Source organism: Diceros bicornis, chromosome 5 (assembly GCF_020826845.1).
Source record: "Diceros bicornis minor isolate mBicDic1 chromosome 5, mDicBic1.mat.cur, whole genome shotgun sequence".
Classification (NCBI taxonomy): Eukaryota; Metazoa; Chordata; class Mammalia; order Perissodactyla; family Rhinocerotidae; genus Diceros; species Diceros bicornis.
The window spans coordinates 54,604,915-54,628,776 of NC_080744.1; the positions used below are offsets into that span (position 1 = coordinate 54,604,915).

At 36.2% G+C, this 23,862-nt stretch overlaps 1 protein-coding gene across 3 annotated transcripts; it reads right to left on the reverse strand.

Moving 5' to 3' along the window:
- On the reverse strand, positions 1-22,942 carry BNIP2 (BCL2 interacting protein 2). Of its 3 annotated transcripts, XM_058541716.1 has the most exons (11): positions 22,830-22,942; positions 15,801-15,907; positions 12,602-12,669; positions 11,942-12,118; positions 9,767-9,943; positions 6,605-6,707; positions 5,734-5,865; positions 4,140-4,226; positions 3,923-4,021; positions 3,136-3,171; positions 1-647 (listed from the first exon to the last, which is right to left on the reverse strand). In XM_058541716.1, the coding sequence occupies exons 2-11, from the start codon at positions 15,848-15,850 to the stop codon at positions 596-598; spliced, it is 981 nt and encodes a 326-aa protein (XP_058397699.1). In that variant the 5' UTR covers positions 15,851-15,907; positions 22,830-22,942; the 3' UTR covers positions 1-595. The 3 variants fall into 3 exon arrangements, with proteins under 3 accessions (XP_058397699.1, XP_058397700.1, XP_058397701.1); XM_058541717.1 differs by lacking the exon at positions 3,136-3,171 and having other exon boundaries at positions 22,830-22,939; XM_058541718.1 differs by lacking the exons at positions 3,136-3,171; positions 3,923-4,021.
- Positions 22,943-23,862: the final 920 nt, after the last annotated feature.

The following is a 23,862-nucleotide window of genomic DNA, read 5'->3' on the forward strand; positions in this document are numbered from 1 at the left end:
TTAAGATGGTACTAATTTACTTAGATTATGTACATGACCTTTGGGTATTCACGAGAACCAGTTTAACTGTCCCTCATCTTATGAGCAACTTTATTTTCTAAGCTACCCAGGAAATGTATTTAACCATTTACAAAAACAAAAATTCTAACATGCACTTTACAAAATCATGGTCTTATTTACCTGCATACTCTTCCACAAGACAAGTATACATTAAAAAATATTGCTCAAAAACATAAAAATATATATTATCTCTTTCCTTTACCAGTTAGGCATATAAATATTTTACTGAAGAAGATGCATCATTCAATAAACAAATGCAAAAATTGCTTTACATAAAGTATGGTTCTTTGCTATTTAGCAATCTAAAATATAAAATGATTGCAATATAATTAGCTAGTAAAGAACTAAATTCAAGAGATTTGCAAACCAATACAGCAGTGAAGAGTCCCTTACACAAAAGTCCATTAAGAAAAAGTCAAGTCAATTTTGTAACAGGTTACATAAAAAACAGGGCCAATAAATGCATTATAAATGCAAAACAGAGCATTGCTTCATCAGCACATTCTTCAGTCTTGTTTGGACTAGATTGCCAAACTTACTGTTCACTTTTCGGTTCATCTTGTTTTCCATTAAGTTCTTGATCAACTCTGTTTAATGAAAAACAATACAGATAATAAGACACCAGCAACTTAGAAAGAAAACAATAATTTTCTTTCTAAAAATAATGACTATCTTTAGCGTAGAATATTATTCTGTTAAAAACAAAGCTTTGCAAAGAAGCAGACGTAGTAAAAAGGTTACCAAACATTTCCCTAACCAGGAAAGATAACTTTTAAAGGCAAGAGGGCACTTGCAAGAAATGTGACTGTTGTTTCTTTAAAGATTATAAAATACTTTACATACAAATGCACATAAAGTTTATTAAAAGTTCAAATGACAACAGGTATATTAAAATGTTGAATTGGCTGGGGCAAGGATCTAAGTGATAAGAGAGGGGCGCGAAAAACAACTCCCTAAAAATGATTTTGTTACCTGCGATATTAAAATGCAACTAATGAAACCAATTGATCAATTAATATTTTTAAACTCAGTGATAAAAATGCATATTTATAGAAACCATAATTATTCTCCAAAATTTACTGGTACACTTAAAATAGGACCGCCTTTCACTTATTTTGATAGTAAGAAGCCACAGAATTTAATAATCAGAAATATCTAGATGTAGTTTAAAAATCTGACTGGATTAGTAGTGGACTGCACAGAGATCACATCAAAATTTAGGCAAGGGGGGATTAGAAGAACTATGTAATCACCACACAACAATTATAGACAACTTTTCAAAGATAATGTACAACAATCTATTACTATTATATTTGTAGTAGTTTGAATTACTGATGGAGGGGAATTTAAAACAATTTGGTATGATATATGAAGATACTTTTCACACATGTTTCCATTACTATAATCACCTGAACATTAGTGAATCAGACCTAAAAGCCCTGGCCTGTGATAAAGCCAAGATAAACAACATTTAAAAATATTTTTTATATTGTTATCAAAATAACACTCAGTTTTGTATCCTCCGTATCACCAGTACTCATCATAGAGATTTCACCTCAAGCAAGCTCCCCGACACATAGCCTCTGTTAACTTCCGGTTTTAAAAACATGCCCCTCTATTTCTACAACTTGAATATTATTTTCCAGCTGACAAGGACTTACTGTTTTTTAAGGCTAAAGAAACTTTGTATAAAAACTAAGAAGTGCCTTAAAGATATATGAAATGATTCTATCTAAAGTTAAACAAAAGTAAAAAAAAAAAAAAAAAAAAAAAAAAATCAAGATAAAATAGTAGTGGTAGGTTTCAAACAATACTTTTAAATAAAAAGTATAGGTGCACTTTTTTTCTGATGCCTAAATTACCTAACAGGTAATTAAATACTAACAACTTTGTAAAAAGGCACAATATAGCAAATTACATCAACAAAAGCAATTCATTTTGAAATCCAGGAAGTAGCTGGCTTGAAAATATTCTACAATTACAGATTATATTTTTAATTTCAGCCAGTTGTCTGGAAAACACACACCAATGCCTAGAAAGGAACGAAAAATTAGCAAGATCTAAAATCACTGTCCACGTCTCTATGTTAAAATTAGTTTGTTAAACTGCAAAGTGTCATATAGAAATGTAAAGCAATGATTCTTTACATCAACTGAATTCTTGCTCATCAACAGAGCTAAAATGTGTTCAACGTTAAGAATGCTTCAGTTCCAGTTCCTTAAAATTGGTTCCTTAGAATGGTCAAAAAGATAACTAAATATAAATCTCTCACCTAAATATAAATCTCTCACCTTAACTCTTAAGAAAGAAAGATTAAAACTATTTTGCTAACTTAATTGTCAATATTTTAAAAATCCATTAACAAGTTAAATCCAAATCCTACACTTTTCTCAATTACTATATAAAATGGTAACTATTTTATATCTTTGCCTTTCATCTTCTACGCCAAGATATTAATAGATAATATTTGTTATGCTCAAAGCAGAAGTATTCAAAATTAAATTTAAGATGGAAAGCAGAGTGTTTAACTATTAAATGGTACATTGAACTTTTAGGTATTTTATCAACATGTAGAATTTGACTGGTTAGCAGGCCATTTAAGCGTACAAGGAAACCAATGTTGGTTAGCCAAAGAATACGTGCATTGTAAATATAATCATTAATCCCAAGGAAATAAATTGATTCCTTAAAAAAGTACACAAATATTTCAAAAGCACAAGTTAGAGATTTAAAGAATACGGCGAAACAGAGAGGTCTTAAAAGTAATTGGTTTTTCAAACAGTGTTTTTAGTAATTTCTCTGGTTTTACCATCAGTATTCATACCAAAAAGGAGAGGGGAGGGGCTGTGGTCTTAATTCCTAATTGGTATCACATATGGTGTTAAAACAAGCTGAATCCAAGCCATATTCAGCACCAAGAACTTTGGATTCACTCTGTATTTGGATTCTGGGGTACGTTTATATTTACAAATGCTATTATCTTTGTCTACAAGCTAACCAACCAATAAGGAAAAGTTAGTCTGTGCGATGCAAATGGACTAGTCTAGATGCAACCCAGTCAAGGTGTGCATATACCTTTTTTGTTTCTTTTTTAACTTTTCTTCTTCATACCTTGGTAGGGAAGAGTTATTTCAGTAAATATACATGTTATTAAGATGAACAAAAACAAAAAAAAGGCACTAAAAATAGACTCATATAAGTTTGCAAGCAAAACCAAAAATATTTAATACACTATGTAGAAAGTCAAAACTCACTTAAGAAATCTGACTTGGACACAATTAAACAGACTAAAACCTCAGATTAACAGAATAAAGAAACTTTTTTCTATATTACAGCACTGTGATACTCAAGCATTTATGTTAACAGCCTTCTACCAAGTCCTTTCAAAGGTGAGATAGGAGTAAGGGAATTTGGTAAACAGAATAAATTTCAGCCACTGGCAAGTATAGAGGTTAGGCTGACATAAATAATATTTTATTTCTCTAGTAATATGATTATTCAATGCCATGATGAATTTATTTAAATTTGGAGAGCTGTATGTTCAAGTTTGAAGAATGTTTTTTAGTACTGACCAATCAGGAAATCACCTCTTAAACTGTAACCAGTCTTTAAAAATATAAATGAATCACAACCAGAAAAAATTCCTCCTACTTCTTCAACTGATAGCCTGAAGAAAATGGTGACTTATGGGGAAGGTGTTGAAAAATGGCTTCTTCCCGTTTTTCTTTGTTACAAAAACAAGAGCAGTTACAAAATATTTATAATATATGAAGTGAGAAAGAATGAGTACGGAAAAATATTTACCTTTTGCACGTCAAAATATAAAGATCCAATACAATTAAAGAAATAAAACAAAACATACTGTTTTATGCATTCTGGTATGCCAACATATTCCATGGGGACAAGTTCCGCTAGTTCTGCCAAATTAAAGACGTATCTAATTTTTTGGCTGAATTTTGAGCTATGGAAGAAAATAAAAATAATTACCTCAATATTTCTGACCCACAGAACTGACAAGAAATTCATACAAGGAGTTTGCTGTTTTTTTTTTAAAAAGTCAATGGCTCTCAGAAAATTACCTAATAAATGGTCTTGTAACAGCCAGAAGTGTTCTGATAAACCAAGAGGGATGTACAATGATTAGAGATTTTAGATTCTTCCGTAACCTGGAGTTAAAAAAAAAAAAGAAAATTTAAAAAGCTCTACAAACTCTAATGCCAGAAGAAAAGTTAAGACATCAATAAGTACGTGCAAGTTGATACAAAAAATTGAAAAGCCCTCATCCAAGAGTTCTCATTTAGAGGTGATGCACAACTAAGCACAAGAAAATGCGCTCTTGAATTCTGATGGTCCCTCCCACTGCTATGAAATGAACTTTACTCCATTTGGCTAAATTTATGTCCACAGTACAGCCTGTTATGAAATGTCTCCCAGCATACATTCACTCGTCTTCAGGATTCTGTTAACCAGGGGGAGAGGCCAATAACAAATATAGAAGTAAACTGCTTTCATTTTCCAGGACTTGGGGGAAACTGGTATGAACTTCTTCAACACCATGAAAGGCAATGTGCAGACAAAAAGGTGGGAGTGGAGATCACCACAGGAACAGGCACTGTGAATCAGATCTAACATATTCTAATGAAGTCTAAAACTTAGATTAAAAATTAAAGGCATTATCCCAGGGGCCGGCCCCGTGGCTTAGTGGTTAAGTGCGTGCGCTCTGCTACTGGAGGCCTGAGTTCGGATCCTGGGCGCACACCGATGCACCGCTTCTCTGGCCATGCTGAGGCCACGTCCCACATACAGCAACTAGAAGGATGTGCAACTATGACATACCACTAACTACTGGGGCTTTGGGGACAAAAAGGAGGAGGACTGGCAATAGATGTTAGTTCAGAGCCGGTCTTCCTCAGCAAAAAGAGGAGGATTAGCATGGATGTTAGCTCAGGGCTGATCTTCCTCACAAAAAAAAAAAAAGAGACTAAAGGCATTATCCCAGACAACTTAAAATGATCAAATAAAAACTGCTGTTTTACCATGCATATTTCACATTGTAATAAAATGATCATTAGGATTTTTTTTAAATCACTAGAACTAGCCAATGTCATGTTTAGGTATGAAGAGAAACCCATTAATGGGTCTGAGTTGATTAAACTAGTTCAAATTAGCTATGGTCAAATCAAACCAATCAGAGGATCAAAGTTCCTTCAACTGACATGGATGACTGACTCCCAGAATACACTTCCAGAGCTCATTCCAAAGAAAGATTACAGCTAAACAAGCATCTTAAGGACATAAAATATGCTAACCACTATAAAGTAGGCAAAATTCAGAATGTAATAAAATAGCAAATGTACTAAGTTCTCTATCCTTTCCCAAAATGTAAATTATAGGAAAATTTCAATGTGGTATAAAAGAGGAGAAAGAGAGAATTATTTTATAAGTTTGTTCTAAGGAATTAAAGTTATTCTTTATCAAACACATCAAAACTGATTTCCTCAATGATATTCTAAAAAACTGTCCTGAGAAAATAGAAACTTGCTATGAAATTAATAAATGTAATTCAGAAAGCAGGTACATGATGCCTTTAAATGGCAACAGAAAATAAAATTTTATCTGAACAGGCCATTATAAAAATCATTCAGACTAGCTTTCAATTTGCATTTATAATACCTTCTATCAATTTGCTGATAGCATTTCCTGAGCCATCCCAGACTGGGCATTTTTCTTCGAGTTGTTGCACCATTTAAATAAACTATCATGTAGTTTTCTGCTACTAACAGCTCCAAAGTGCCAATAACATACCTGTAAAAACAAATTAAGTTTAAGCCTTAAATACTGCTTTGCATAACCAAACTAGGTTATCCAAATTACACAATTTCCTTCCCTTCCCTTCAATGAGAGCAGAAACAATTAAAAATTTAAAACTGCATTAGTTGGTATTATGATTATTTAAAGAAAAAAAAGAGTTCTCATCTTTTAGAAATACATATTGAAATGTTTATAAATGAAATGACATGATGTCTGGGATTTGCTTCAAAATTATGAAGTGGGGGGAGTATAAATTGTGAAAATGAAGTATAAATTGATAATTGGGGAAGTGGGTGATTGGTACAGAAACATTCAATATACTTCTCTCTACCTCTGTATATGTTTGAAATTTCCCACAATAAAGTTTTAAAAAACTGCACTAAGTTGAGAAATAAAATGACTCTGGGGAAATTCAAGAGAACTCAGTAAAAGCTCAGTTCCATGGCTTCCTGGGGGTAAATATAATTTAGCCATGTGATTTTGAGATAAAAGTCACTTCTTTACACTTAATGTGTCCTCAAATATAAAATAAAGAAGTTGGAACAGATAATCTGAAATATCCCTTCCAGTTTTAAAAAGACAATTTTTCTGTCGAGTTGGAAAACAGATAGTTTCACTTAAAGAACCAGAACTGGGATAGTTATAATTTTTACCCGGCTGAAGTTCACTTCCTTAAATTGGGATCTAATTAACTCAGAATTCTGTCCAAACATTTTTGTGAAGATATGCTTACTTAAAGAGATTGTCCATCAGGTATCTATAGTTAGGTTGACCACTTTCAGGCATAAAACAGACAGCAAACACAACGATGGCATTTAATCCATCCCCATAATATCCTGAAAAAGAAACCAAAGATAAAATCACCAGAATGATTTCACTCTGAAGATTTTTCAGAGGACATTTGTATGGTTGACAGATTATAGCGGTTTACCTTCCACAAATTTCTGGATCCAAAAGTATGTTTTTTTTGTTTTTGTTACCTTATACAGTCGCATAGATATCTTTAAATCCCTCTTCTCAAAAAAAGAACAACAAAATTTGAAGAGGAAAGGGTGGGCATAAAAACCAGAAACCCACTTAAACTAGCATAATGAGAAAGCCAACCTTATTTTAGCAAGTAGACAAATGTAGTGATATAACCCAAGCAGACACAATACAACACCTGCAATGAAACATTCTTATGTTAAGAAACTTATGGTTAAAATGGGTACTTTTTAAAAAATAGTTTTACATTCAATGATGCCTACCATTTTGTAGATTTTAGGGTATTAAAAACTGAGAAAAGATTACATCTCTGACATAATTCTAAGTGAAGAAAAACAGTACTAAAATGTGGATGTTTCAATTAGAATCTCTGGATATTAAGCTGTATCCAGTAATAAGTATTTTTGCTTTAACTTTCACTTCTCTTGTGTACAAACACGCACTGAAAAGGTTTGAACATGTCAAGTACATTAGAATCTTCACTACCTTTTTTTTTTTTTTAATTTAATTTTATTTATTTTTCCCCCAAAGCCCCAGTAGATAGTTGTATGTCATAGCTGCACATCCTTCTAGCTGCTGTATGTGGGACGCGGCCCCAGCATGACCAGAGAAGCGGTGCGCGCCCGGGATCCAAACCCAGGCCGCCAGCAGCGGAGCGCGCGCACCCAACTGCCAAGCCACGGGGCTGGCCCTTCACTACCTTTCTTAATCCCCTAGTCACAAAACACACTGTGGTAATTCAATAGGATAAAATGGCCCTAATTATTTTCCCCTAAGAAAAATAAAGATCTATTTCTGAAAGATATGAGGTTTAAACCATGAGGCAGGTCTCACAACTTGCTTCCTATGAACTAGCTGAATTAATGCCTGTCTATGGACTTCCTGATCCAGATTATTCTGTTTTCTCCATCTGAATAAGATTAAATTAGGCAGAATAATGTAACTGCAAATATTCAAGTGATTTGCTTTCAGATGAATAAAGACTATAGAAATAAGCAGGGGAATGCATTTGGGGAGAGAGTAAATTAAGTGGAAATGACTCTATCTGCTTGACCTATGTGGCCTCCTGTCCAGCATTAGGAGGATTTCAGGTAATAGGACATGCTCTACAGAGTGAGTTGCATTTTGACTACCTCTAACATTCTGGCACTATTTACACAATGCCTAGGTAAACTTCTATATAGCACAGTCAGACTGATATAAGTTATAATTGTACTTCATAGCTTTCCCTATTTGACTTGTAAATTTCTTAAGGGAAGGGACAAAGTCTTATATTTTTGTATATCCCACAAATAGGCTAAGTAGGTGCTCCATAGAAACATGGAATGAACTAGTTCTCTACTTGGTGGTAAAGCTATTTGATTTTTTCAGGGTTTTAAGGTAAATTAAGAGTCATAGTTTAAAAAGCCAAGTTTTACTTATATCCACAAAAGACTTGTACAAGAATGTTCACGGCAGTTTTAATCATAAAAGTCCAAACTGGAAACAACACACATGTCCATCAAAAGAAAAATGGATAAGCAAATTGTGGGTTATCCATACAATGGAATACCACTCAGCAATAAAAAGGAATAAACTACAGATACATGCAACAATATGGATGAATCTCAAAAACATGCTGAACCAAAGAAGTAAACAAAAGAGTGTATACTATATGATTCCAGTTACAGGAAATTCTAGAATAGGCAAAACTAATCATCAGTGTAGACATTAGAATAGTAGTTACTGAAGAGGGGGTATTCATTGAGAGAGAGTATTAGAGAATGTTCTGGGGCAATGAAAATGTTCCATATATCTAGGGATGTAGGTTACAGGGGTATATATGGTTATATGGGCATTTGTCAAACTCATAAGATTAGAGCATTTCTAAGTGAAATAAGTCAGACAGAAGAAAGACAAATACTGTGTGATATCACTTATATGTGGAATTTAAAAAAGCGGAACTCACAGAAACAGAGACTAGACTGGTGGTTACTGGGGGCTGCGAGATGGAGGAAAGAAGAGATGCTAGTCAAAAAGTACAAAGTTCCATGGGGCTGGCCCAGTGGCGTAGCAGTTAAGTTTGCGAGCTATGCTTCAGCAGCAGAGGGTTCCCAGGTTTGGATCCTGGGCATGGACCTACGCACCGCTTATCAAGCCATGCTGTGACTGTGTCCCATATAAAGTAGAGGAAGATGGGCATGGATGTTAGCCCAGGGCCAGTCTTCCTCAGCGAAAAGAGGAGGATTGGCAACAGATGTTAGCTCAGGGCTACTCTTCCTCACACAAAAAAAGTACAAACTTCCAGTTATAAGATGAATAAGGTCTGGGAATCTAGCGCACAGCATGGTGACTATAGTTAATAATATTGTATTATGTGCTTGAAAGTTGCTAAGAGAGTAGATCTTAAATGTTCTCACCACAAAAAAGAAATGGTAATTAAGTGACGTGATACAGATGGTAGCTAACGCTATGGTGGTAATCACTTTGCAATATATAATGTATCAGATCAACATATTTTACACCTTAAACTTATACAATATTATATGTCAATTATATCACAATAAGGCTGAAAAAAAAAGAAATTTGCAATTGCTACAAAAGAGAAAGATTAGAGCATTTCACTCTATATAAAGTATAAATAGATAAAAAGGGGTGAAAGTAAAGTCTCAGTTTTGGGGTCCTAGGATTAGGGGTGGGAGACAGCTTCCACTGCACAATCTTCGACCTTTTCAACTTACTGTATGCATGTATTAACAATTTTTAAATGTTGGTTTTACCCTTTTACTTCAAACCTGTTATGTTTCTAAAATGACATGGTAAATCTTTATTATGCTTTCAAAATTATGTAATATCTCAAAGGAGAGTTTCTTTAAGCATTTAGATTTCTGATATTGCACTTAAAAATCTGAACAATCTTTGTAACTCTTACCTCCATGGCTGATAACTTTTTTATAGGGTTCAATTGCCTTCATATCAACCCTGTGGTCCTGTTCCCCAATTCTGAACATACGCCAGCGTCGTCCATCTTCTTTTTCCTCTGCTGCTGTGTATTCAGTAATTGAGCCTTTCCTAATAACTTCAGTAGTTTTGGGTTTTGGAAGATCATCTGTCAAAATAAAGATTTTTGAATCACAAATTGTTATTTATACAATAAAAATCAAATTACATGTTAACCACTTTACTATCTAATTATATTGTTCAGAGAATTTTTCATTACACTTCTGTGGGATTTTAATTATTTCTTCCCTAGTATAGGAAAAGGCTTGCTCTTGATATGAGGCCATTTTATGTTTTTGGAAATCATGGTTCTTTAAAGTTTTTCTATTGCCTAATTCAGAAAGCACCTAATCACAGTGCAATGTACATCCACAAGTTCAGAAAAGATAATTTATACAGCCATCAAATCTTAGTACACTGGCCCTACAATGTCTTTCCAGATTCTATTTAAAATAACATTGTCGGGCCGGCCCCGTGGCTTAGCGGTTAAGTGCGGGCGCTCCGCTACTGGCGGCCCGGAGTTCGGATCCTGGGCGTGCACCGACGCACCACTTCTCCGGCCATGCTGAGGCCGAGTCCCACATACAGCAACTGGAAGGATGTGCAACTATGACATACCACTATCTACTGGGGCTTTGGGGGAAAAAAGGAGGAGGATTGGCAATAGATGTTAGCTCAGAGCCGGTCCTCCTCAGCAAAAAGACGAGGATGAGCATGGATGTTAGCTCAGGGCTGATATTCCTCACACAAAAACAAACAAAAAAACCCAAAAAACATTGTCCATGACAGTTTCCACTACTGGTTACTTAAAGTAACTATCTGGGACCCAACTGTTTTTTGTTATTGTTCATCATATAAATTATTCCCCAAACATTATAATACCAGATAGAAAGTGGTTAACTAGTCAATGATTATTTCTGATTTGATCAGCTTTATAAAGCAGAAATGTATTGATAATATTCTGAAGTGTACATGCAAAAGTCTATTTTAAATTGACATTAGCCAAAGCATAAGCACCAATGATTAGGTAAAATTTATATTTCAAGATTGCATTTTAGCTGATTTTTAATGAAGTAATGATTTTCAAAATTTTAGTATCATAGTCCTTACCAAAAGATGGGGGGAGGGGGAACCTACTGCATGTTAGTTGTTTGTTTCCCAGACAAAGCTGTTAATGGAAAATATCCTTCCAGGAAATGACTACAGCAGCATTAAAGAAAGAAGAGACAAAACACATAGGCAGAAAACTATTTCAGTTATCTTTATAAAATATTGCTTATTACTGGACTGCTTATTGAACCAGTAAAACAGGAAAGAAAAAAGGAACAAAAGATACAGCATATCAAGGATCTTACCCTTTACTGCAGATAAGATACCTAGTGCTAAACACTGCTTTGAAGTAAACATCATTTTAAAGATGGAATATACATAAATTATTAACAACTATATAAAGATACTGCAGATAGCAATTATCTAATTAAAGAAGGCATGCAAAGCAGAACACATCCCAATTCCTCTGAATTCTAAACAACCAATGATAAGGAATATAAGATTTGGGGGCTGAGTATACATTAATTCAAGTTGGTTGTTTACAAAGTGCAGCACCATCAGGCAAACCTATTTAAAAAATCACCCTCAAAGAACTCCCTTCAGAACTCCCTCTCTGCAAACCCTTAACTATTTTTAGCACATTCCCTAAATTATGTCTCTTCAAAGCTCTTTTTCTTAGCTGATCAGCTAAATAAAAGAACATGCCATAATTATTAACCAATATTTTGGGAGCAACATGAAAAAAACATACCTTCATAGCACTGGGCCATTAAGAAAAAAAAATTAAGCCACCTGTGTAACCTACTATTAATAGTTTTGAAAACCATGAGAATATTCAATGTTAGCAGAATTTCATACCTTAGTAACAAATATATGAACTTTAGAAAGAATAACATCATATTTCAACAATATCCCTTAAGCATTGATTTAAGTTGGTTTCATGATCAAGTTTTAAGTTTTTCCAATTATCCTAATATGAGAATGCCATTGTAAAAACATGTATGTACATAAAGACAAACATTTATTAAAGCTCAGATAAAAACAATGAAACATTTACCTTCCCACTCAAATTCATTACTGTTCTCTGATGGTGTGTCTAAGTCATCTAAGTCAATCTCCCCACTTTCATCCAAATCATCTGATAACACAGAGCCATCACTAGGATCCAGGGTCAGGCTAATGTCTGGGGCCATCAGTTTCTTTCTTACTTTATTTCCATTAACTTCTAGTGAGCCTGGAATGGGTAAACAAAGTGAAAGATGTATTAGAAGAAATGCTTAGATGCTCAAGTTGAAAAAGAGAAAATTTTAACCATTTCATTCTTGAGAAAAATCACATTAATTAAACACAATCCCAGAGCACTAGTTTACACTTGGAATCTTGATCACTATTGCTTCTACATCACAGCAAGATGATGTATCCCAGCAAGGATATGTCTTTTTAAATAACAGAGGCAGACCTTATAGCCACCTCTTACTACTAAAAATGATCTCCTCTCATCCCTTTATTGTAGAAATTTACAAAAACCAAGGGTATGTTTTTAGAAAGTTAGATTTCCAAAGGATTCCAAAAATGCTTTCTCTAAACACTCAATTTATCCTTTGGCTCCCTATGATGAAACAAAAACTGAGTATATTTTTTTCCTTGACAAAGAAACATGTTCAAAAATAGCACAAAGTCTATCATTTCATTGAAACTAAAAGTGTCAAGTTCTTACCAGGCTGGTTCTCTGGTCCAGTTACAGCTAATATATCTGCTTCAATACTATCATCTTCTGGTAAAGGTCTAGAAGACACAGACATAATTTTTAACCCAGAAATTAAAAAAAAATTTTTTTGAAGTTCAAAGATCTACTAAAAATAGCTTATAGAAACAATTATGTGGAAAACTGAATAAAGCAGTGTTTCTTAAGCTTTAGCAATTTACAAACCACTTTTTTTTTTTTTTGAGTTACACGCAAAACTGTTTAATGTGCTGCTGGGCAATAAAGCCGTAAGCTTCAGAGTCATCTTTCTTCAGAACAGAAATTTTGTGATAAAGTCTACATGTTAAACACATCCATTTCACAAAGGCTTGACCCTAATAAATAGCAAACAGTAAATCAAAACAAAAGTACATCCCCAAATAAGACAATGTTCTGTTACAACATTGAGAAAATAAGCAGTTTTCCTATAGCCTTATTTTTAAATTCTAGATAATTTTTCTTAACAGCATCAAGATTATCTAGATAACTTTGATTTCCCCTCAAGAAATGCTCTTATGCCTTTCTTTTTTTTTTTATTGATGTTTTAAATAGTTTATAACATTGTGAAATTTTGGGTTGTACATTCTTGTTTGTCCATCACCATATATATGTCTCCCTTCACCCTCTGTGCACACCCCCTGCCCCCACTGCCCCTGGTAACCACAATACAGTTTTCTCTGTCCATGTGTTGGTTTATATTCCACATATCAGTGAGATCATACAGTGTTTGTCTTTCTCTTTCTGGCTTATTTCACTTAACATAATACCCTCTAGCCCCATCCATGTTGTTGTAAATGGGACAATTTTGTCTTTTTTTTTATGGCTGAGTAGTATTCCATTGTATATATATACCACATCTTCTTGATCCAATCATCAGTTGAGGGACACTTAGGTTGCTTTCACTTCCTGGCTATAGTGAATAGTGCTGCAACAAACATAGGGGTCCATAAGCCTCTTTGGATTGTTGATTTTAGGTTCGTTGGATAGATTCCCAGTAGTGGGATAGCTGGATCATAGGGGATTTCTATTTTTAATTCTTTAAGGAACCTCCATACCATTTTCCATAGAGGCTGCACCAGTTTGCATTCCCACCAGCTGTGTATGAGGGTTCCTGTTTCTCCACATCCTCTCCAACATTTGTTGTTTTTTGTCTTGGTGATTATAGCCATTCTAACAGGTGTGAGGTGATATCTTAGTGTTGTTTTGATTTGCATTTCCCTGATGATTAGTGATGTTGAACATCTTTTCATGTGCCTACTGGCCATCTGTATATCTTCTTCGGACAAGTGTCTGTTCATTTCCTCTACCCATTTTTTGATCGGGTTGTTTGTTTTTTGTTGTTCAGTTGTGTGAGTTCTTTATATATTATGGAGATTAACCCCTTGTCAGATATATGTTTTGCAAATATTTTCTCCCAGCTGGTGGGTTGTCTGTTCATCTTAATTCTGGTTTCATTTGTCTTGTAGAAGCTCTTTAATCTGATGAAGTCCTACTTGCTTATTTTTTCTTTAGTTTCCCTAGTCTGGGTAGGCATGTCATCTGAACAGATTCCTTTATGACCAATGTCAAATAGTGTGTTGCCTATATTTTCTTCTATGAGTTTTACAGTTTCAGGTCTCACCTTCAGGTCTTTGATCAATTTTGAGTTAATTTTTGTGAATGGCGATAGCAGATGTTCCACTTTCATTCTTTTGCATGTGGCTGTCCAGTTTTCCCAACACCATTTATTGAAGAGACTTTCCTTTCTCCATTGTATGTTCTTAGCTCCTTTGTCGAAAATTTGCTGTCTGTATACGTGTGGTTTTATTTCTGGGCTTTCAATTCTGTTCCATTGATCTGTGTGTCTGTTTTTGTACCAGTACCATGCTGTTTTGATTACCATTGCTTTGTAGTATGTTTTGAAGTCAGGGATTGTGATGCCTCCAGCTTTGTTCTTTTTTCTTAGGATTGCTTTAGCTATTTGGGGTCTTTTGTTGCCCCATATGAATTTTAGTATTCTTTTTTCTATTTCCGTGAAGAATGTCATTGGGATTCTGATTGGGATTGCATTGAATCTGTAGATTGCTTTAGGTAATATAGACATTTTAACTATGTTTATTCTTCCAAACCATGTGCATGGGATGTCTTTCCATTTCTTTATGTCATCATCGATTTCTTTCAATAATGTCTTGTAGTTTTCATTGTATAGGTCTTTCACCTCCTTGGTAAGATTTATTCCTAGATATTTTATTCTTTTTGATGCAATTATAAATGGTATTATCTTTTACAAACCACTTTTAAAGAAAAAATTTTCAGGCTGTCAGAGTTGACTTACATATTTATATAAGCAACACATAAAAGTATATATAAATTCCTTATGTAACTGCTCTTAAATACAACTATAAAACAAACATAAAAAGTATACACAACCTATAAAACAAATATAATTCATTACATGAATTTAATGTGATGTATGACACAATGTATGATGAAGCTAAATCGTCACTCACATTGGGAATATGGTAATGATGACTACAAATCTTTTGAGCTCAGCATTTCTATATTACTATTACCAACATGTGCTATGCAATGACTCAGTACTCCCACCAGCTGTTCATATTCCAACTGCTAAAGGACCTTCCTGTGCACTGAGATGGTCTTCTGATCCTGATGGCACAGAAACATTGTTTCAATATAAGGTCTGCCTTTGCTCCTGTTCTCTTAACTTGACTGGTGCCAATAAAATTGTAAATACAAATGCAAACGTGTCAAGTTAGCCGGCCAGATGATCTAGAAAATTCTTGCTTATTTAATAAGTCATTTCTTAAAACAAAAGCACAAAATTTAACAATTCTTATAGACACCTAAAGATCCCCTTCTCCCAGGAACCCCTCAGACTCTAGTTTAAAAAATACCATATTAAAGTATTGTTTAAAACAACAAAAATTTTGAAACTTAAATGTTCAAAACAAAAATGAAAGATTACAGATCACATATATGTTTGGTTGCAAAGTAAAATACAAGAGAATTAGTCTAACTGTTGGGAAGGAACTTTCATTTCCTAGTACCAAATGAACACCCTGCAATACTGGGTTTCTTTAAGAAGCCCAATGTTCATTTAATAAGTGACATCTCAATAGAGAAATTTTGAAATTTTGTTTTAAATTTGTTTTCATTTAAAAGCATTTCTCACATTGGAAAATCTTCATCTTGCCATTCTTCCTTAAGTTCCACACCTTCCATTCTCAGCTTGGACTCAATGTCAACTACAAACTCCTGATAATCCAGAGAGCCAATGTCCTGTGAAAAGAGAAAAATTTATAACAACTTATTTTCCACTTTACTTTTCATCTACTGAAAAGGTGCAATAATCTTATACCTTTGTTCACACCTCACCTCTACCTTCGTCATGAAATCAATTTATTGGTTTGCAACTACCCCCTTTTTTTTTTGGTGAGGAAGATTAGCCCTGAGCTAACATCTGTTGCCAATCCTCCTTTTTTTGCTGAGGAAGATGGGCCCTGAGCTAACATCTGTGTCCATATTCCTCTATTTTATATGTGGGACACCTGCCACAGCATGGCTTGATAAGCGGTGCGTAAGTCCGTGCCCAGGATCTGAACCTGCGAACCCAGGGCCGCCAAAGCGGAGTGCATGAACTTAACCACTATGCCACCGGGCCAGCCCCTACTCCTTTTTTTTAAAGAATTAGAATAGAAAACAGTCAGAGTATAACTTCTAGTAAAGCAATTACTGTTTGTAGTAAGGATATTGTGCAGTGAAAATATTTGTCTCAGTTGCATATATGCATGTGCCTCCCAGGTTGTGATTTAAAATTTATTAGGTATTGTGAATTATGTAAAAACAATTAGGACATAAGGAATAAAAGTAAATAAATATATTGTCTACTCTAGATCCATAATTAAATTTTCAGTCCTCTGGATAGACATAAGAAATTGAACACTAGTACACAACATTTACACTTTCATGATTCAGCAGAGCAAAGCAGTGTGCTGTCTTTTATATTTCCTTCTCTATAGTTTCAATGACACAATTTCTGAGCCACTTGAAGAAGGCTATTCAGTAACTGTCCAATAAAATAATTATGCTAAATTTTGATTTGCTTCACATCTATACCAAGCTTTTCTCATATAGTTCAGCATAAGTGTTCAGACACTGAACTTAGCGAATATTTCTATTCATGCAACTACGTATTTTAACTTAGGCCATAAATTTTAGTTTTAGTTTTTCCAAGGAAGGGCGTGGGTACCAATATCCTCATTTTACAAAATGAGGAATCTAGACATTGGTTTGGTTGATGGAATAAGAAATAGAAGTTTAAGTATATTATTTAAGAAGTCAGGAAGATCAACTTGGTTAACAGTGCAACAAAAACTGTGACAACTTTAGGGGGCAAGAGGTATAAGTGAGTATTTAGTTCACCCACATGAGAGTAAGTCAATAGATGACTAAAGTTATTTTTTAAAAAGCAGTAAAACATATATTTCTTAAGATATAGAAAGTATCACTAGATATCACTAGAAGTATTAAAAACAAAGTTAAAAGTAGTTGACACCAGTGGAAGAAGAAAGAGGGTGGGATGGGGATGCTGATGCTTTTCATAGTAAATCCTTCTAAACAATGTGACTTCTAAAACCATGTATGTATAACTTTTTAAAATACTTATCAAATAAAACAAATGGTGCCAGGGGCCAGCCCGATGGCATAGTGGTTAAGTTTGGCATGCTCTGCTTCGGCAGCCCAGGTTCACAGGTTCAGATCTTGGGCGCAGATCTACACCACTCATCAGCCACGCTGTGGCGGCGACCCACATACAAAATAGAGGAAGACTGGCATAGATGTTAGCTCAGGGCTAATCTTCCTCAGCAAAAAAAAACAAAACAAATGGTGGCAGCTGTTCATGTTCACTTCAACTAGTCTTCTAAAACAAAGATGTGGTCATATTTTATGGTTGCCTTATTTGCTATGTCATTACAACATTTAAAAGATGCATAAAGTTGTACAAAAAATGCATTATGTTCCAGAACAACAACAACAAAATTACCCCGGAAATTTTCTAAAGTGTTAGATTTCACATGGTAAACTAACTTCATATCTCTGCCAAGACTGGGAGGGTCTCTTCTTACTTATGTTCAAGGGAAGGCTTCAAACATTCTCGAAAGGTTTAAATTTTTGAGGACCCATTTGCAAGCACAAAAAAATGGCAAATGCTGTCTTTTCCTCACCAACGTATTTGCTTGGAAAAGCCAGTTAATTTATATACAGGAGTAAGGCACTTTTAATTCTCTGGGAAAACACCGAGCCAGGTAATTTTGAGAAATTACTGCAAAACACACTTCAAGTACAATAATCTTGACTGACTTAGTTTCTCTGTTTCTAATTTTAAAGTAATCAACACACATCTTCAATGATGACTTCAGATTATTCTGACAGCCTTCCTCTCTGTAGAGAGGAAAATGAACAAAAAAGGCATATCTACCTTACCAAACAATCTCTTCTACTTAGAACACAGAACTAGTAGAAAAGACCCCAAAATTATGGCCAACAAGCACCAAATACTTAATACTTGTTACTCTAGAATTAATGCTCAAGTGAGACTGAAGCATTCTATTACTAAAGGTTGAAAACTGACAGTCTCTTTCAAATTTTTAACTCACTATACTTCTCAATGTTTTCTCAACTCTGTGATACTCACTCCAAAGTGAACTAATACATTTTCCTAAATTCAATAATCAGAAAAGCTTTCTACTATCTTGTCTCACCTTTTCACTGGGTGTTGGAAAAATAGGATGTTCTGAGTGTCTTTTTCAAATATCCCACATACTCAGAAAAATATTTAGTATTTCAAAAATAAAAGCAGTGACTGCAAGCTGCTCCTGCTATACTTCCAACACCTAGTGGTACCTGGCACAAAATAGGCCTGTAAATATTAGTTAAATGAATAAATATTTAACTGAAAGGTACAACACTCGATAGCAAGCCTTTGTTTTGCCCAATCTCTTAGGCTTATTTTTCTTATTAAATAGGCTTCCTGTTATGTGTTACCCCCCCAAAAAGTATAACGAAAATATTTGGGGCAACCCACATACATGCAATATCAATTTCTGTTGTTAAAATTATTCCTCGTTTGTAAGAGGAAATATATATTTTGTGAAATTCTAGAAGACAAACCATGTCTTTTAGCAGCTTTCCCACTTGAACAAGTCTATCACTCGAAAATAGTTCCTCTTAACACAGAGAGCCCAAGTCCTTCAGCTCTCTCAGCAGATTCATTCAATTTTTACTTTAATATCATATTGAATCATGTGATGTTAACACACCACAGCATATGGACAAGGATATTTAGTTTGGGGATAATTAATTAAGCCAGTTAAACAGAACCTAGGAGGAGAGATGAAGATAGATTCACTCAAACATTTCATTACGAATTTTAGGGGGAAAAGCACACCAGGTAGATAAAAAGTTTAAACAATTGAGAGAGTACTGTTCTTGGAAGCACTTTATCATCAGCAGCTGTAAGAACAGGAAACAAACAAGAAAGAGCAATATAAGAGCAACCACTTTGAAAGAAATCAGGATATTGCTGACTTACAAGTTAACTGTGGTTGTTTCCCATTTTTTGTTCATAGATTTGGTAAACTAGAATGGGGAAATAACACTTTAAGATGCCATTTGTTAAAACAACCTAATGCAACAGGAATAACCTGATGTCTCAACAGACTTGTGGTAGTGGTGGCACATCATTATTTATGCCAGTTATCAGTGGAGGTCACAGAGATAAATTCAAAACAGCCACTGACCTCAGTGAGGTTGAAAATCAAGCTCCTGACACAGCTTCAGAAGGGAGGTCTGGTGGTAAATTCAACAAAGATGAGGAAGGGGATTTCCCTATGCAGCTTAACAATATAAGCAAAAATTAAATATTAAGATAATATTTAGAACTGTCTGAATTGTAAATTATAATTTTACGTGGCAACTTTACCATTATGTAGTTTAACAATGCTGGTAGAACAGATGCTAGTAACCACCATCGATGCTGAAATCAATTACAGTTGGCAGAAGGAAATGCCCAAGCAAGACTTTCACTTTTCCCATCTAAATGAAAGGACTTAATGTGTGTTCACTTTTTCCTCTGAGGTTGGCAACACTGGTTGCACTACAGAAAAATACTTTAGGCCAGCCTATATGTTTATGAAGAAAAATCCTTTATGAGAAATACACCTACAGAAAAATCCTGTATGCTTGCTTCCTTGAGAGCAAGGTCATGTAGGTTTTTAAGAACGAAATGACACAATGAGATATAACCTCACATCTGTTAGAATGGTTATTATCAAAAAGACAAGAAATAAGTGTTGGCAAAGATGTGGAGAAAAGGGACCCCTTGTGCACTGTTGTTGGGGAATGTAAATTGGTGGAGCCACTATGGAAAACAGTAGGGAGGGTCCTCAAAAAATTAAAAATAGAACTACCATATGAATTCCACTTCTGGGTATTTATCTGAAGGAAGTGAAATCACTATCTCAAAAAGATATATGCACCCCCAAGTTCACTGCAGCATTATTTACAACAGCAACTTAAGTACCCTTTGATGCGTGAATGGCTAAAGAAAATGTGATACACACACGCACACACACAAATATTATTTGGCCATAAAAAAGAATGATATCTTGCCATTTGTGACAACATGGATGGACCTTAACAGCATTATGCTAAGTGAACTAAGTCAAGACAGAGAAAAGCAAATACCATATGATCTCTCTTACATGTGGAATCAAAAATAAAAAAAAAGAAAGCTGATAGATAGAGAACAGATTGGTAGTTGCCAAAGGCAGAGGGTGGGTGAAATGGATGAAGGGGGTCAAAAGGTACAAACTTCCACTTGAAAAATAAGTCCTGGGGATGTAATGTACAGCATGGTGACTATAGTTAAGAATACTATATTACATATTTGAAAGTTGCTAACAGAGTAAACTTTAAAAGTTCTCATCACAAAATATTTATAACTATGTGTGATGGATGTTAACTAGACTTATTGTGGTGATCACTTCACAATATATACAAATATCGAATTATGTGGTATACCTGAAACTAATGTTATGTCAATTATACCTCAATTAAAAAAAAAGAATGAAATGAGATACTTCATCAGGAATGTTAACACAAAATTCAAGAAAAATTACAATGGTGCCAACTTTTCTTAAAATTGTGAAAATAAAGCAAAGGATAATTATGTCTCCTATAAAAGATACATTTATTAAATTATCAGTATGCAGAACATGCCGGAGATGCTCTGAGATCTTTAAAAAGATTAAAGTCTAATAACTGATTTCTAACACCTTGCTGTAGAGTTATAAATATTAGTTGTAATATAAAATTATAATTTTGGAATATTACTATCATCATATTATACTAGTATTCTGTTTTATAGGATGTAAGCTTAAAAAGACTTTTTTTTTTTTTGAGGAAGATTGGCCCTGCACTAACATCTGTTGCCAATCTTCCTTTTTTTTTTCCCTCCCCAAAGCCCTAGTACATAGCTGCGTATCACAGTTGTAGAGGTGTGGCTCTTCTATGCGGGACGCTGCCTCAGCATGGCTTGATGAGCAGTGAGCAGGTCCCCGCCCGGAATCCGAACCCGCAAACCCCGGGCCGCTGAAGTGGAAAGCGTGAACCCAACCGCTATGCCACCGGGCGGGCCCCAAAAAGACATCTTTCAATCCACTGTCAGCCAAGGTTAATTTATCGCATCTGGCTACATACACGTCCTTTCTTAGAAGCCTTCCTCCTGCTGCTCCATCTACCAGCACTACTCCAGATGGAATGAACAGAACCACGTTCCCAAAGAGTGCTTTTCACATTTACTAGCCACTTGCACATTCATCATCTCGTATGTTCCAACCATCATGTGAGATATAAAGTTGTGGTGTTATTATCCCCATTTTATCTTATATATGAGGCAAATGACACTACATTCTGGTTCCTAGATTAGACCTAGACTGTTTCTAATACAGCACACTCTCCAGTTCACTGGCAACTTTATACAGAATAAGCTTGTAATGTCAGATTTGGTTACACTCAGCTTCAGAGGTCCTGTACCGCCTAAAGATTACAGTAGCACTGACTTATGATGATCTAGTTCAAGTTCCATGTTTGCAGAAGTGGACCTGTCATACTTCCTGTCTAAGCCCAACAATATTAGGCTGCAGTAGAAGAGATTACGAAGACTATGAATAGTTTCGAGAAAATGTAAAATGACAAGAAGGGAGAAGGATGTGCAAGATCATCAGAAAAATAGTCTTCAGGGTAACTAAATCGGGTAACTTCAGTTATAATTTTGAGGAAACATGTCCATCGACAAATCGCAAAATTCTTATAAAATTTTAAAAGAAGAACGCGTTTAATTAAAAAAAATAAGTAATTTACCTTTAAGAGAAATAGAGGTCCTAATCAGAAAAGACAAGGATAAAGAAAGCACTAAAATGCAATCACACACTTCATTCAACTAACTATATGGAAGGCGCTATGACTACCTGGATGAACACGAGAAACGCTGTGCTCTCAAAGAGCTCCCGGACCAGGCAGGCAAGGGAAGTTTAAAGCGACTAACAGACCCAAATTAACGTCTGGTTTAACATGAGTTGATCTAGTGGATCTCCAGTGGCATCATATGTGTCCAGCAAACCCAAACCATTTCAGCAAAGGGCCGTGTCTGAATCCACCCAGGAACTCGGCTTTTCACGTAGGAAGGTCTGTTAAAGCCCTGATTACAAATGCTGCTTCCGTGTCTGTTCCCCGAGGGGGACGCGGCACATCAGACGTCCGTTTCTTTGTTCTGCACCAGGACCGACGCTGGTCATAAACACGGGACCAGTGTGGCCCCGTCACCGCACCCAGACCGGAGTGTGGGACGGAGGGCCGACAGGGGGGCAGGTTCCATCCCGAGCACAACCACCACAAACGGAAAAGGGGTGGGGGGCAACGACGGCAACTGCAAACCGGAGCCAAGCCAAGGGCGGGGGCCCCAGCTGGGCGGGGATCCGGGAAGCGCCTCCCGGGCAGGTTCCACGGCGCCCCCTACAGCGGATAACCCTCTGGGCTTCCTCTCTCGGGCCGGCCGGGGGCACGCGCCCCTCAGACGGCCGCCCCCAGGGCCGTTCGCAGCCCAGACCCGCCGTGCCCAGTCGTCCCGGGCCGCACTCACCCCGCAGGAAGCCTTGGCCCCCTCGTCTTCTTCGCCCCTCCAGGCCGGCGACGTGGGGCTGACGGCCAGGTCGCAGAAGGTAGCGCCGAGCGGAGCCCGCTCCCCTCGGACGGCAGCAGAGACCCGGGCCCAGTTTCCTGGCCGCAGCGGCAGCGGCTGACCCGGATGCAGAGAGCAGCCCCGACGGAAATGACAGCATCGCGACCTTCTCCGGGCGCGGCGGCCGGCGGAGGCGTGGCGTCTTCTTGAAGCCCCGGAGTCCCTCCCCTCGTCCCCTCAGCTGGCGCAGTCTATCGCTCGCGCATGCGCCCACGCGGCCGCCCACACGCTCCCGCCGGGCGGGCGGGGCGCGGAGACGCCTTGGCGGCGCCTCTGAGGCTGCAGGTGCTTCCTTTCTCGCTGGGAGTGGATCCTCAAGTCTCAAAGAGCCATTTTTGTATTCTTTATGTTAGCTTTATTGATCATTACGATAATTGTATGTTATGGATGAAAATAGGGGAGGAAAAATATCTGAGGCCACATTTTGGGGAATTAAACCTCAGAAGAGTTTGGTAAAATGCTCGAGGGTGAACAGCTTTACAACAGTGCTTCTCAAACTATATATATACTATATACGATACAAACTATATACAATAAGTAGGGATTGATCAATTTATTGTTTTTTTAAATTTCCAATTAGTTGTGGGCCATGCTTTGGTCAGAAAAAATTAAAATATCAGACATATTTTATCGTTAGAGTCAGCAGCCATAAAATTACCTGTTAAATTGGTATAAAGGTTTCTAAACGCTTCTCTCAATTTCTGTACTTGTCTCGTGGACCAGTAACGAACAGGTCTCTGAAACGCCCGGGTCTGTGGATCATACTTTTGAGTAGCAAGACTGCTCTACAGCTTCAAGGAAATAAGATTAGTTTGGAGAACATCATAATCCCTCTCAGAAATCCCACTAAATCCCTACAAAGGTGTAGCAGTCAACTATTTGGGTAAGGCATTAGGGAATGGTGGGGCTTGAGGGGAACTGAAAAGCTTAAAAA

Excerpts from the sequence above, each read along its gene's own strand:
- BNIP2 (XM_058541716.1), bottom strand. The coding sequence starts at position 15,850 with ATGGAAGGTGTGGAACTTAAGGAAGAATGGCAAGATGAAGATTTTCCA. Across the intron at positions 12,670-15,800 it reads CAAGATGAAGATTTTCCAAT|ACCTTTACCAGAAGATGATA; the intron begins GTGAGAAATGCT and ends TGTGTCTTCTAG. Across the intron at positions 648-3,135 it reads TTAAAAAAGAAACAAAAAAG|AGTTGATCAAGAACTTAATG; the intron begins GTATATGCACAC and ends TTCATTAAACAG.